General features: G+C 59.5%; 4 protein-coding genes across 4 annotated transcripts; 2 read left to right on the top strand and 2 right to left on the bottom strand.

The window, feature by feature from the left end:
- Window positions 1–264: 264 nt before the first annotated feature.
- Window positions 265–2,701, bottom strand: BKCO1_8000121 (uncharacterized protein; the record flags this gene model as incomplete). Its single annotated transcript, XM_020279216.1, has 7 exons — window positions 265–712; window positions 767–1,009; window positions 1,452–1,741; window positions 1,794–1,909; window positions 1,955–2,346; window positions 2,399–2,521; window positions 2,604–2,701. The coding sequence occupies 7 exons, from the start codon at window positions 2,699–2,701 to the stop codon at window positions 265–267; spliced, it is 1,710 nt and encodes a 569-aa protein (XP_020133283.1).
- A 1,622-nt stretch (window positions 2,702–4,323) lies between these two features.
- On the top strand, window positions 4,324–7,357 carry BKCO1_8000122 (oligosaccharidyl-lipid flippase; the record flags this gene model as incomplete). The annotated part of the gene is made up of 7 exons (XM_020279217.1): window positions 4,324–4,364; window positions 4,422–4,995; window positions 5,045–5,249; window positions 5,572–6,226; window positions 6,277–6,988; window positions 7,051–7,211; window positions 7,270–7,357. 7 exons carry the CDS (start codon window positions 4,324–4,326, stop codon window positions 7,355–7,357), a joined length of 2,436 nt encoding a protein of 811 aa, XP_020133284.1.
- A 665-nt stretch (window positions 7,358–8,022) lies between these two features.
- BKCO1_8000123 (21s rrna (uridine-2-o)-methyltransferase mrm2) lies at window positions 8,023–9,518 on the top strand (the record flags this gene model as incomplete). The annotated part of the gene is made up of 4 exons (XM_020279218.1): window positions 8,023–8,352; window positions 8,471–9,154; window positions 9,221–9,382; window positions 9,441–9,518. The coding sequence occupies 4 exons, from the start codon at window positions 8,023–8,025 to the stop codon at window positions 9,516–9,518; spliced, it is 1,254 nt and encodes a 417-aa protein (XP_020133285.1).
- Window positions 9,519–9,981: 463 nt separating this feature from the next.
- BKCO1_8000124 (uncharacterized protein) lies at window positions 9,982–10,797 on the bottom strand (the record flags this gene model as incomplete). The annotated part of the gene is made up of 3 exons (XM_020279219.1): window positions 9,982–10,215; window positions 10,347–10,403; window positions 10,447–10,797. The coding sequence occupies 3 exons, from the start codon at window positions 10,795–10,797 to the stop codon at window positions 9,982–9,984; spliced, it is 642 nt and encodes a 213-aa protein (XP_020133278.1).
- Between the last annotated feature and the right edge of the window lie 708 nt (window positions 10,798–11,505).

The raw sequence follows: 11,505 nt of genomic DNA on the forward strand, positions 1-11,505 counted from the left end.
AAACCTGTCCAACAGCCCTGGCCGTCACATTTGCCTCTGAAACCACGACACGCAAAGAATGAGATAGAAGAGCGTAAGCTAGTAGACCTCCCTTTCTGCATGAACAAGCCGGACAAGTGCTGAGGCGAGGCCCGCCGCTCGGTCAAGCCTCGATACTCGCATATGTGCTTCTCCTCGTCACGATCCCTTGCCAGGCGCAGGTGGACACGCTCTGCTTTGATGCCCTGAGTCGTCCACAGGGTTGTACGGCCTCGATCTGGCGGTCTACATGGCCTTTTCGGCAGAACATGGGATGGGCCGCAACAGGCGGTAGACCTGGGTATCTCTGAGGCCCATGGTCGGGCTTTGGAAGCTCTTCTCTTTGGTTTCCCACAGGCGAAAGCCACATTTCAGGAGGACCCTGCGGCTTCCTTCGTGGTCGGGGTCGATCTCGGCAACAGCCTGGTCGTAGATGCCATCGTACCTTTGCCAGAACAGGGGCAGGAACGCCCTGACAGCCTCGGTGGCCAACCCCATCCCCCAGAAGTCGGGATGAATCAGATAACCGATCTCCGGGGCGCGGTCAGCGCCCAGCACGCCGATGACTCTGGGGGTGGCTTGTTCCTTGGCGGTGGGCAGGAGCTCGATGGAGAAGTTGTAACAGCTGGAGCGGGCCAGGCACCCGCGCACCCAGTCGTCAGTCTGCGAAACATCAGTCGCCGGGCCTGTTGGACTGTGGCGCTATGTCAGCCCTGCGCGCAGACTAGGCAAGCACGCAACCGCGTACGTGTACTTCATGACCTCGGGGTGTTGGCGGAGCTGATGCATGGCGGCGACATCGTCGAGGCGCAGGCGCCGCAGCAGAATACGAGCCGTCCTGGCGCTCTCACACTGGGGCTCAACCGGGGCGACCATATTGGTTGGCGTGGGTTTGGTCAGATGGGAGGAGGGTGTGGAGTCATCACGGGGCGGAGCCCTGGTGGTTGCTGCGACCGTGGCATGGCCTCCGTTGCAGGCTGGGGGCTGGGGGCTGGGGGCCTTAGCCAAGAACGTAGATGCCGCATTGCGAGGGACGGGACGACGGGGTGCGGGCTTGGTGCGACCATGACAGGCGAGATCTCGAGATCGTGGAAATCAGCAGCGATCCCATGCACCGGCCACTTCTTTTCCTACACAGCACACCCGGGCCTGCATGCGGCACGCCTTCCCGGACCTCAACCTTGCCTCAACCTTGCACTGCTTTGCGGGCCGTCGGGCTCTGCGGCTCTGCTCCCCTGCATCCATCGTCAATTGGCAAGCCCGGCCGTCGTCGGCACACGTGTCCGCCTTCACCGTTGCACATGACGCGCTGTCGCGTCAACGGTTTACGCCCAATCCGCTAGCGTCACCGAATGCAGTGGGCACGAGGGTGGTCAGAAATGCCTCGTTCCGCCGCCCTGGGCCTTCACTATGTCGACCTCGTCTCCACGCACATCGTTTTGAGGATGCCCGACTGCCCGCTTGACAAGATAAGCTCTTCGCTCTCGTTGTCCGCCCCTCCGTGGACTGTGTTCTGGAGCCCGCTATGACGTCTCCCGTACACCTCAAACTCCACGAGCTCTTGTGGCTTGGACCTTGGACCCGAAGAGAATACCTCCGCCGCCGCCGACTCCATCCTGCCCGATGAATTGCCCCGGAACGTCCCCTTGAAAATCGGCCGGAGCGGTGGGATGCACGCCGTAATGATTGCGATGTTGCATTCCACCTGGGACCAGAGGAGGATCTGCTTCCACGTCAGCCGCCTTGTTCATCCCGCTCCCACGCGTACAACCTACGTATATCGCATCGTAAGGGACGTCCTTGGAGACGGTGTATATGTACAGTGCGTTGAGACGCACTATCGACGCCGCTACAGCCACACTGCCCGTCATGAAGATGCCAATCAAAGCCCCTGCAATGTCAGCACCAGCAGCGAAGTGGACGGGACCCTACTCACAGCGGCGATTTTTTGGAACATTCAGCTTCACTAGAACTGGGATGGGAAGCACCAGTATGGCGAAGTCTGTCGCAATATTCACTCCAGCCATCGAAAAGTATGCCTTTGGAATATTGTTGCAGCCGTTTGGAAACGTCGGGCTCCACGCGTTGGAGATCCTGTGTGGGCATTCGAACGCGTTCACGAACACGGCCACCACTGTGTATGTGGCGACAACCGCTGCGATGGCCCACACCCACATCCTGAACACCTTCTGAGAGAATATCCTGTAGTAGAGCGCAAGAATGCTTGCTTTGACGAAGAACAGTGCAAACGGGTACACCAGCTGGTAAGCGTACCAATGCTTCAGTGTCGGAACGAGGATGTCTGGAGCCAGGTCTGCGAGACGTCTCCTGTTGTCTCTTAGTCAACGTCACACTTCAAGTGGATGTGGTGCCTTGTTACCCAGTGCCATAGCTGACGTGTATAATGTTTGCTACACTCAAACCAAGAACCACCAGATAGGCTGCGGCTATGAAGTAGTCATCCGCACCAACGTATTTGACATACGCGACTCGGCAGTAAAATCTGTGCATGTCAGCAGATGCATCTATTCCCCTACCATGGCAACAGCAAGCACCACTGGTTCCAGTCGACCTAGCTGTCTTACCTGAGGGCCACCGTGATGGTCGAGAAAAAGAGGAGCAGCCCCAAGAGAGCCAGGAACAAGGGCTGTCGAGATCCATTGTCGGCTGTAATCTCCAGCATCTTGGGCATCAGACGAGTGGCAGCTGCTCTTCTCCAAATAACGTGGCATGCGGAACGGCCAGCTGAAGTACGGCGCGGGCACTCTTGCTTGGGCTGCCTGCATCTTCTTGGCTGAATTCATTGCACATGCTTGCAACTGCAACGGCTCCGCATCTCTTTGGCGTGTCTGTCCTGCGCCTCCAGGGCCTTCGATCCGAAGGCACTTCATAATTGCCGGGGCCAGCTGCGAATGCAACACCAACCTGAGACCTGGATTCTTGGCCCGGTCAATAGGGTATATGGCCTGCACCCCCAACTGCACCCGTCACCCTCCGCTCCACTTATCACAAGCAGTCAATGGCATTGTCTGTCTCTGGAAAACTGTATGCGATGGCAAAAGATCAACATCTTCTCACTATATCAACGTGGATGTCAAAGCACGACTGCCAAACTGGTGTTTGACGACTGCGGACCATGTCTTAACAGAGTACTATGCGCACACGGCCCGAGGTGGGCACAATCACCTTCTGGAAAAGCAAGCAATGAATTGTATGAAGGACTGCAGGGGACGTGTCGTCAGCTAACACGGTTCGCAACAGAATTTTAGACAATGGCTCGGGTGGCCAGGTCGAAGAACAATTTCCGGCCCGGATCCACCGCTCCCGATGAACGAGTGCGTGTGGGATAAAGTCGTTTACCCACAAAAGCTCCGCAGCCATGGGCGCGACCTTCCATGTCTTGACTCAGTGCCAGGCGCCAGTGTTGCTGTGCCGCAGATCGCATCCGTGCTGCCCATGTGCGCCGTGGAACGTGTCCCGCCAATGGGAATCACGACAGGGATCTGTTGTGATCTATCTGGACTTGCTGCTGACCTCGGAAGGTATAATTCACACTGTTACATCCTCCCAAAACCCATGCTCTGGACACCCTATAGTTGTCGCCCAGAGAGGCACGACATGTCTTGTCCAGCGGGTACAGTGACTGCCGCGTCTCCCTCTTCCACGCGGGGATATGTGTGTCGATGAGGCACAGTCGGACAGGATCGGTAGGTAGCGTAGAAATGCGCTTTTGCGGCGCAGACATGCCGCATCCTGTATGCTGATGGCTATCGCTTTAGCCGAACGGACGCAGGTCTTGCACGTACGGCGAAGGGGCCTTTGCATGAGGCGGGAAAATATCCGAGATATGTAGCGCTGGATTTGGTGGGGATCTGAGCCATCTACCCGTGGTACAAAGAACGGCTTACTTCTCTGCTTCCGAAACGCTCTCATCATTGCTTACAGGCACCGTTCCTTCCTCCCTTGGCGCAGCCTGAAGCGAAGTGGCTCTAAAATCCTGCCGATTCCGAATCCTCAACGAGATGCGTGTCCTGGTCGTTTTGGCTGCACTAGAGGGCTTGGCTCTCGCTGCGTTTAGGTCACCCGCGAACACGGATAGCAAGCCCTGTATCAGGCCGCCGGTGCGGAAGGAATGGTACGAGTTGCAACCCGATTGCTTAGTAGCTGGAAGCTTATCGTGAGCTGGCTGCAGGAGAGAGCTCTCTTCTTTTGAGAGGAAGTCGTACATCGACGCCGTCCTCTGTCTTACGCGATTGCCCGCCACCACCGGACTGAACGGCACAGTCAATCGCTTTGATGACCATCATGCCGTTCATCAAAACCAAACCCCGGCAATACACTGGGTGGTGTGCCTGACCATGGTGTTTACCCCTTTGGTGCACAAGCTAAAGGTAGCTATACAGGGACACTTCGCCCTCTGGCATCGCTATTTTGTCGCAACGTATGAAAGAGCATTGCGAGAAGAATGCAGATACATGGGAGCGCAACCGTAAGCTAGACGGTCTCTCGATGACTCCTTGGACTGACCAAGGCAAAAGCTACTGGAACTGGTCCCTCGACGCGTCCGAAGTCGACGAGAACAGCACGGCAATCTTCACGACCGAAGTGTTCGATGCCACGACGGGCTTCGGCGGCAACGGTCCCTGGGTGGAGGCGACGGCGGAGCAGAACCCGCTGAACCTGACGGGGCGGACGGGTGGTGGCTGCGTCACCGACGGACCCTTCCGCTACCCGGCTTTCCAGGTCAACGTCGGGCTGCCGGGCTGCCTGAAGCGGGACTTCGCTCCATGGGTCATGAACAGCTTCGCGGCGCAGAGCAACGTCGACTACGTGACGGGGCAGCCGGATTACACGAGCTTCGCACGGGCTCTGGAGGGGATCCCAAGCTTCTCGCAGCCGAACATCCATGGAAGCGGGCATTTTGGGGTTGGCGGCGTGCTGGGCACCATTGGCGATGCGGCGAACAGTCCCGGTGATGTACGGGCGGCCTTTCGGCGGGCACGCAAGCGCTGACATGGTGCGACAGCCTCTCTTTTACCTGCATCACTGCAACCTCGACCGCATCCTGTGGGAGTGGCAGAAGAAGGACCTGCCGGCGCGTTTGCACCAAGTCGGAGGCCCGGTCGCGGCATTTGACTACAGCGGAACGAACGTCACGCTGGACTTTGAGGTGAACATGGGGCCATTGGCTGGAAACGTGACGCTGGAGGATCTGCTGGATCCCCGTGGCGGTACGCTCTGCTATAGCTACGAGTGAGGATGCATGCGGCTGCGGTCGTGAGGGCGAATGGGTGAAGATGGCGGGTGAAGTGAGGAAGGATGGAAGGACGGAGGGACGGAGGGACGGAGGGAGGAAGGGCGGCAGCTCGTTACTAGTTTGCACGGCGTCGCACGGGCCGCGCGCAGTCAGTACACAGTAGTCCACGGCCCTCGGCCACCGCAGCCAGCAACTTCTCCATCCCGTTCCATCTGACCACCTCAAGCCTCAATGGGCCGGTGCAGAGCGCTGACGTGCTGATTGACCTTGTGCGCCCCAGGGAGAGGCGGCACCAGCGGTCCTGATGTCGGGCGCCGCCCTCTCGGCCTCCGCAAAGGGGGCCACCTTTCTCATCCTCCTCCAGGTCGGCTCGCGCGCTCTGACCTTCGCAGTCAACCAGGTCCTGCTCCGTTTTCTCTCCCCAGAGCTGCTTGGCGTGTCGGCCCAGCTCGAGCTCTATGCTATTTCCGTTCTCTACTTCTCGCGCGAGAGCTTGCGTGTCGCCCTCCAGCGCCAGGCGAGCAGCATCCAGGCCGTCATCAACCTTTCTTACGTGGCCATTGCCCTCGCAGTCGTCCTTTCGCATGCCCTTGGCTGGCTCTGGCTGCGCGCCGACGTGCCCGACGTGCCGTACTTCCGCCAGTCGCTGTACATCTATGCCTGCTCCACCGTCGTCGAGCTCTGCGCCGAACCTGCCTTCACCGCAACCCAGCAGCTGATGCTCTACAAAATCAGAGCCTCGGCTGAAAGCATGGCCACTCTCGCCCGCTGCTTTGTGACCTGCGCGTGCGCCGTCTGGGCCAGTAGGCAGGGCTACGACGCAGGAGTCGCCTCCTTCGCCGCCGGCCAGTCTGCCTACTCGGCCGTCCTGCTTGCCGTCTATCTGTGGCGCGTCACGCCCGTTGCAAAGAAGGACAATTTCACCCTCCTGCCGCAGCCCCTGAAGAAGAAGTACATGCGTCCCTTTCGTCATCCGGAACCCAAGGCTGACAGCTCCCCAGCGACCCCAACGAATACATTCTCGGCTGGTTCCCGCGCTCGCTCGGCAATCTCGGCCTCTCGCTCTTTGTCCAGTCCAGCATCAAGTACGTGCTCACGCAGGGCGACGCCATCCTCATCGCGTCGCTCACCACGCTCGCCGATCAGGGCGCCTACGCCCTCGCCTCCAACTACGGCGGCCTCATCGCGCGCATGCTCTTCCAGCCCATCGAAGAGAGCAGCCGCAACCTCTTCTCGCGGCTGTGCTCGTCGGCGCCGGGGACGGGCGACTCGAAGCCGCCAAAGGCCCAGGTGCGGCAAGCGCGCGTCATCCTGCAGACCATCGTGCACCTGTACGGGCTGATTTCGCTGGCGGCGTGCGCGCTGGGGCCGACGCTGGCGCCGCTGCTGCTGCGCGTGGTGGCGGGGGCGCGCTGGGCGGACAACGCCGCGGCGACGGACACGCTGGCGTGCTACTGCTACTACGTGCCGCTGCTGGCGCTCAACGGCGTCGCCGAGGCCTTCGTCGCCAGCGTCGCCACCGAGCGCGACCTGCACCGCCAGAGCGTGTGGATGGGCGCCTTCTTCGCCGGCTTCGCCGCTGCCGCCTACCTGTTTCTGGGCGTGCTCGGGCTGGGCGCGCAGGGCCTCGTGTGGGCGAACTGCGTCAACATGGGCTTGAGGATTGTTTGGGCGGGCGCCTTCATTGGGCGGTGGTTTGGAGAGAATGGGGAGGTGAGTGTCGCTCCTTCCGTCTTGTTTGTAAGTTTTCGGTGCTGACATGGGGGGATGGCCAGCAATTCGACTACTTGGCCGCGCTGCCCAAGGGGCTGAGCGTGGCGGTCGCGATGGCGGCACCGGTTGCGTTGAGGCTATCGGAGGGAGTCTTGTCTGGCTATGGCTTGCTCGGAGAGCTGGTCAGGTGCGGCGCCATCGCTGGCGTCGTCGGGCTCAACGTGTAAGTGGTGGTCTTGTTGTTTTTTGATATGCGACTGGCTAACTCGATATTTGTACAGCCTGGTCTCTGAACGCGAGTACCTGATCGAGTGCTACTATATGCTGCGTCCGAAGACGGAAGCACCGCAGGAGAAGAAGGAAAAATGAGGCATTACGCGGTGGTGGTGCTTGAGGCGCTTGAGGCGATGCGGGGTGGGCGGACGCAACGGGAAGAACAGGAGCGAAAGGCACGTATCGGAGGCCGACAGGTCAACTTCAAACGTCGCAATGCTGCCGAACTCGCTGTGCGCTGGCAGACCCCAGGGGTTGGCCGACATCGCTGCGTTGGCCGGCGAGCCGACTTTCGGCGAGGAATGGGGGGGATGTGGTGATGCTCCCGGATCCGGCAACTTGGTCTCTCGAGCGACGCCGCCGCCCGCCGCCCGCCGCCCGCCGCCCCTCCGCATCGGAAGCTAGCTAGGGCGACACCGGCCGAAGGCTGGGGGAGCCGTTTGAAATCGAGCAATGTAATTGGCGGGCTCCGACGCCGTGGGCCCGTGAGTCTGAGATCGTACTCGTACCCGTGCCCGTGCATTGCATCCGCACCTTGCTGTGCCGCCCTCTACGCCCCACGACCGTTGTGCAGATGCTAGATACTGCCATGTCAGGTGTTGGTGTCGGAGCAGATTGCCTGGCTGTGGCGGTGCGGCCGATGCGGCAGCGCTCCGAGCTCGCAGCCACACCCGCCCGTCGCACATGCGCGGCCAAAGCTTCAACTTTTCCTCTCTCTCTCTCTCAAATAACCGCTCCACCGTCGCACACTCACAGCACGCATGCTGTCTCTCCGTCTCATCCGCCAGCTGGCCGACAGCGCATTGGTCGGCCGGCCCTTCGCCGCGCCACACCGTCTTCCGCCATGCCGCGCCTGTCAGACTACTGCCGCCGCTCGCCGCACAATTACCATTGCCACCGCATCCTCCCGCCCTGATGCTTCGCGCGCCGCCTCTGCCCCCTCGGATCCCCCTTATACGCCCCGTCAATGCGTCCGCTCCGCGTCGTCATCTTCGTCGACGGTCTGGAAGAGCCGCCAGGGCCGCGACTACTTTGCGCGGGAAGCCAAAGTCCGCGGGCTCAAGAGCCGCGCCGCGTTCAAGCTACTCGAGGTAAAAGACCTTTAAAGCCAAGACCACGCAAGATTTTTTTATTTTTTTTTATTTCTCGGTTGGAAAGATCGTCCCCAATAACTCGTGCTTTTTTTTTTTTGGCGCCGCCTTCCCACAGATGAATCAACGCTACCGCCTCTTCCGCGCGGGCAACACGGTCGTCGACCTGGGCTACGCCCCGGGCTCGTGGTCACAGGTCGCCATCGACCGCACCCAGCCCGGCGGCCGCGTCATCGGCATCGACGTCATCCCCGCCCAGCCGCCCCGCGGCGTCTCCACCATCCAGGGCGATTTCCTGAGCGAGGCCGTCCAGGCCGAGGTTCGCGCCTACGTGCAGGATCCCGAGAGGGGGAGGCCGTTGAGGAAGCAGGTCATTTGGGCTGGGGAGGAAGGGGAGCATGGGGAAGGAGAAGAGGAGGAAGATGGGGCCGTGGAGGAGGCGGAGAAGGGATATACCGAAGCCGACTTGGAGGAGCAGGAGAGAGGATATATTGACCGGGAGAAGATGGCGCCGTTGATCGCGAGACCGGATGCGGAGGATGGCGGTTCCTCTCACGATGGGACAGAACACACTGCTGGAACGGCGGCGGCGGCAACGACCGAGGGGACGAGCGTCGTGAGAAAGACACTGGGCAGGCGCGCGCAGGATGAGGCAATGGGCCGCGTGGTCGACGTTGTGCTGAGTGATATGTCCGCGCCCTGGGCTCAGACGTCCGGTTTCCACAAGAGGAGCATTACTGAGCCCTATCTTAGGATGATGAACACCAGCGGAACGCCTTTCAGGGATCACGCCGGCAGCATGGTAAGGCTGGCTGGCTCTGCCTCTCAGAAACCTTCCCCGCGTACGCAAGCTGATTTCTTTTGCCAGGACCTTTGCCATGCCGCCCTGGGCTTCGCTTATGATACGCTGCGCACCGGCGGCAACTTTGTCTGCAAGTTCTACCAAGGCGCCGAGGACAAAGCGCTCGAGAGGAAGCTACGCCGCATGTTTGAAAAGGTCTTCCGGGAGAAGCCGGATTCCTCGCGAACGGTGAGTTGCCTCTGCGTGAGCATTATTAGAGCCGCGTTGACACGTCTTCCATTCCCAGGAGTCCAAGGAGTTTTTCTTTATTGGTATAAGGCGGAAGCCGGATCCTCCCAAGGAGGAGGTCTTCAAAAATGCTTAAATTTGCGTAATCGGCTGGGTCAAGAAAAAAAATGATACCCACCCTGCTCCAAGGTCGTTTTCCTTGAAAAAGGCTCATATAAACACTCGAAGCTCGAGACCATTTCTAGGATGATGAAGATGATCAAGGCAACCAACGGCCGGGCAGGTACTTGGAGTCTCCATGCCCACCGTATACGGTGCGCCGCTTCCTAGCTTCATTCCAATAGGATTTGGCACACTCAAGGTCGAGCTCGCATGTCTTGTCGCACTAATTTCATCTTCCTATCTAGCATCGCATGGTAGTTCTAGTTGACCGCTTCACACGAAGCTTCCAGTGCCCCTATGGTGAGCTGCCAAGTTCCTCCAGAATTCCTACCCCTTGAACAGACCTTGAGGACATCAGCTCAAAAGTGTACCGCAATGACGATCCCGCCTCCCGACACCCTGAACGCGAATCAATGAGCGCGCTCCGACGTCTTCTATCAGATCTTCCGGAGCAAGGTGTTGATGAAGCCGTTGGCCTTAGCGGCGTTCCTCGGGAAAGTGTGCTTCTTGGTGTAGCTCCTGAAGCTCTTCCAGTTCTCGAACTTGACCAGCTTGACCTCTTTGCACGGCTCGAGACTCCCGAGGTTGTCGAGTCTGTCTTCCCGAGGCAGACTGCGCATGTGGTTCATCAGGTTGACAAGGTTGATCATCACGCCGTGGTCTTTGAGCTCCTATGTTCATTACCCGGAGGGCGTTACTCAAGGGTTCCATATTAAAAAGAAAGAAAAGGTCTCTAAAGAAACGCAGGAGGGGAGGGGAGGCGAAAGAAGAAAGAAGAAAGAAGGCACAGCCGCGTCCTTACCTTCTTGCACTGAGTGATGGAGGATCCAACAGGGACGTCGACGATGCGGCAGAGTTTCTGATAGTTGGCCAACCTATCGTAGCCAAAGAGCAGGTTGAACTGCTGGCCGAAGAAGCGCGCGCGGCGCGCGGCGCGCGGCGTAGCCTTTGTCACGGCGTCCGAAGCCCTCGTGCAGCGCCATGCGGCCGAACTCATGCTCCAGCGGCGCGGTGGGGTCGGGCGCGAAGCCGCCGCTGTCGAACGCGTCGTCGTCGTCGTCCTGGGCGTACGCCCGGCCGAAGCAGGCGCGCCACTGGCGTCGCCAGCGCTTGGATCCCGTGGCCCAGCCGCGCTGGGCCGCGAGCGCCTTGAAGTTGGTCCGGACGGTCGCCGATGCGCGGAAGGTGTAGTCGGGGAACGCGTCGAAGAAGAAGGCCGGCGGGCCGGCCTCGTTGGGACAGGGCGGCGGCATCGTCGTGGTGGGGTGAGCTTTGGTCTGGTCGGGATGCCAACACCGTTGGGCTGGCGAGTGGATGCTCGGGAGAAGAAGTTGTTTGTGAACCACGGGGGAGGAGGAGAAGAAGGAAGAGGAGTGGAGGCGGAGGGATGGCGAGAATTTGAGGCTGCTCGGGCTGCGGGTGGCAGCAGACCCGATGGGCTCGTTTCGTCGCCCACAGAAGGTGGCGGAATGGAATAAATTAGGTGTCGGCGGTGGTGACGGCGGCTTCGGTTGAAAGTGCAAAGAAGCTGGAGGTCCTCTGTGATAACGTCGGTGTGGTGAAATAGGCTCACGACATTTTCAACATTCCTATTCCGTGTGTTGAGGTTCCTTGAGAGAACGATCGAAGTGGCTGCGGGCTCTGTTTGATGTCCGTTTGCTTTACGAGCCGTGACTAACCCATCCTACACCGTCCAACCCTCTCGGGTGCTTGCATTATGGAAACTATGGAGTGTTGCCTCACCGTCGACAACACATGATGCAGATCAAGGCACCGGTGCTTCGTGGATGGAATCTCATGCTCCTAGAACGTAGACGACTTCGCATGCGGCAGCATATGCGCCATTGTCTACGTCGTTACGTGGACTCTTGTCCCCTTCCAAAAAAAAAAAATGAAGGAAATATGGCTTCGTATACAGATGTGGTAGCCGAGTGAATAGAGGATATCAACACAATAAAAGC

Source organism: Diplodia corticola (genome assembly GCF_001883845.1).
Source record: "Diplodia corticola strain CBS 112549 chromosome Unknown scaffold8, whole genome shotgun sequence".
NCBI classification, from domain to species: domain Eukaryota; kingdom Fungi; phylum Ascomycota; class Dothideomycetes; order Botryosphaeriales; family Botryosphaeriaceae; genus Diplodia; species Diplodia corticola.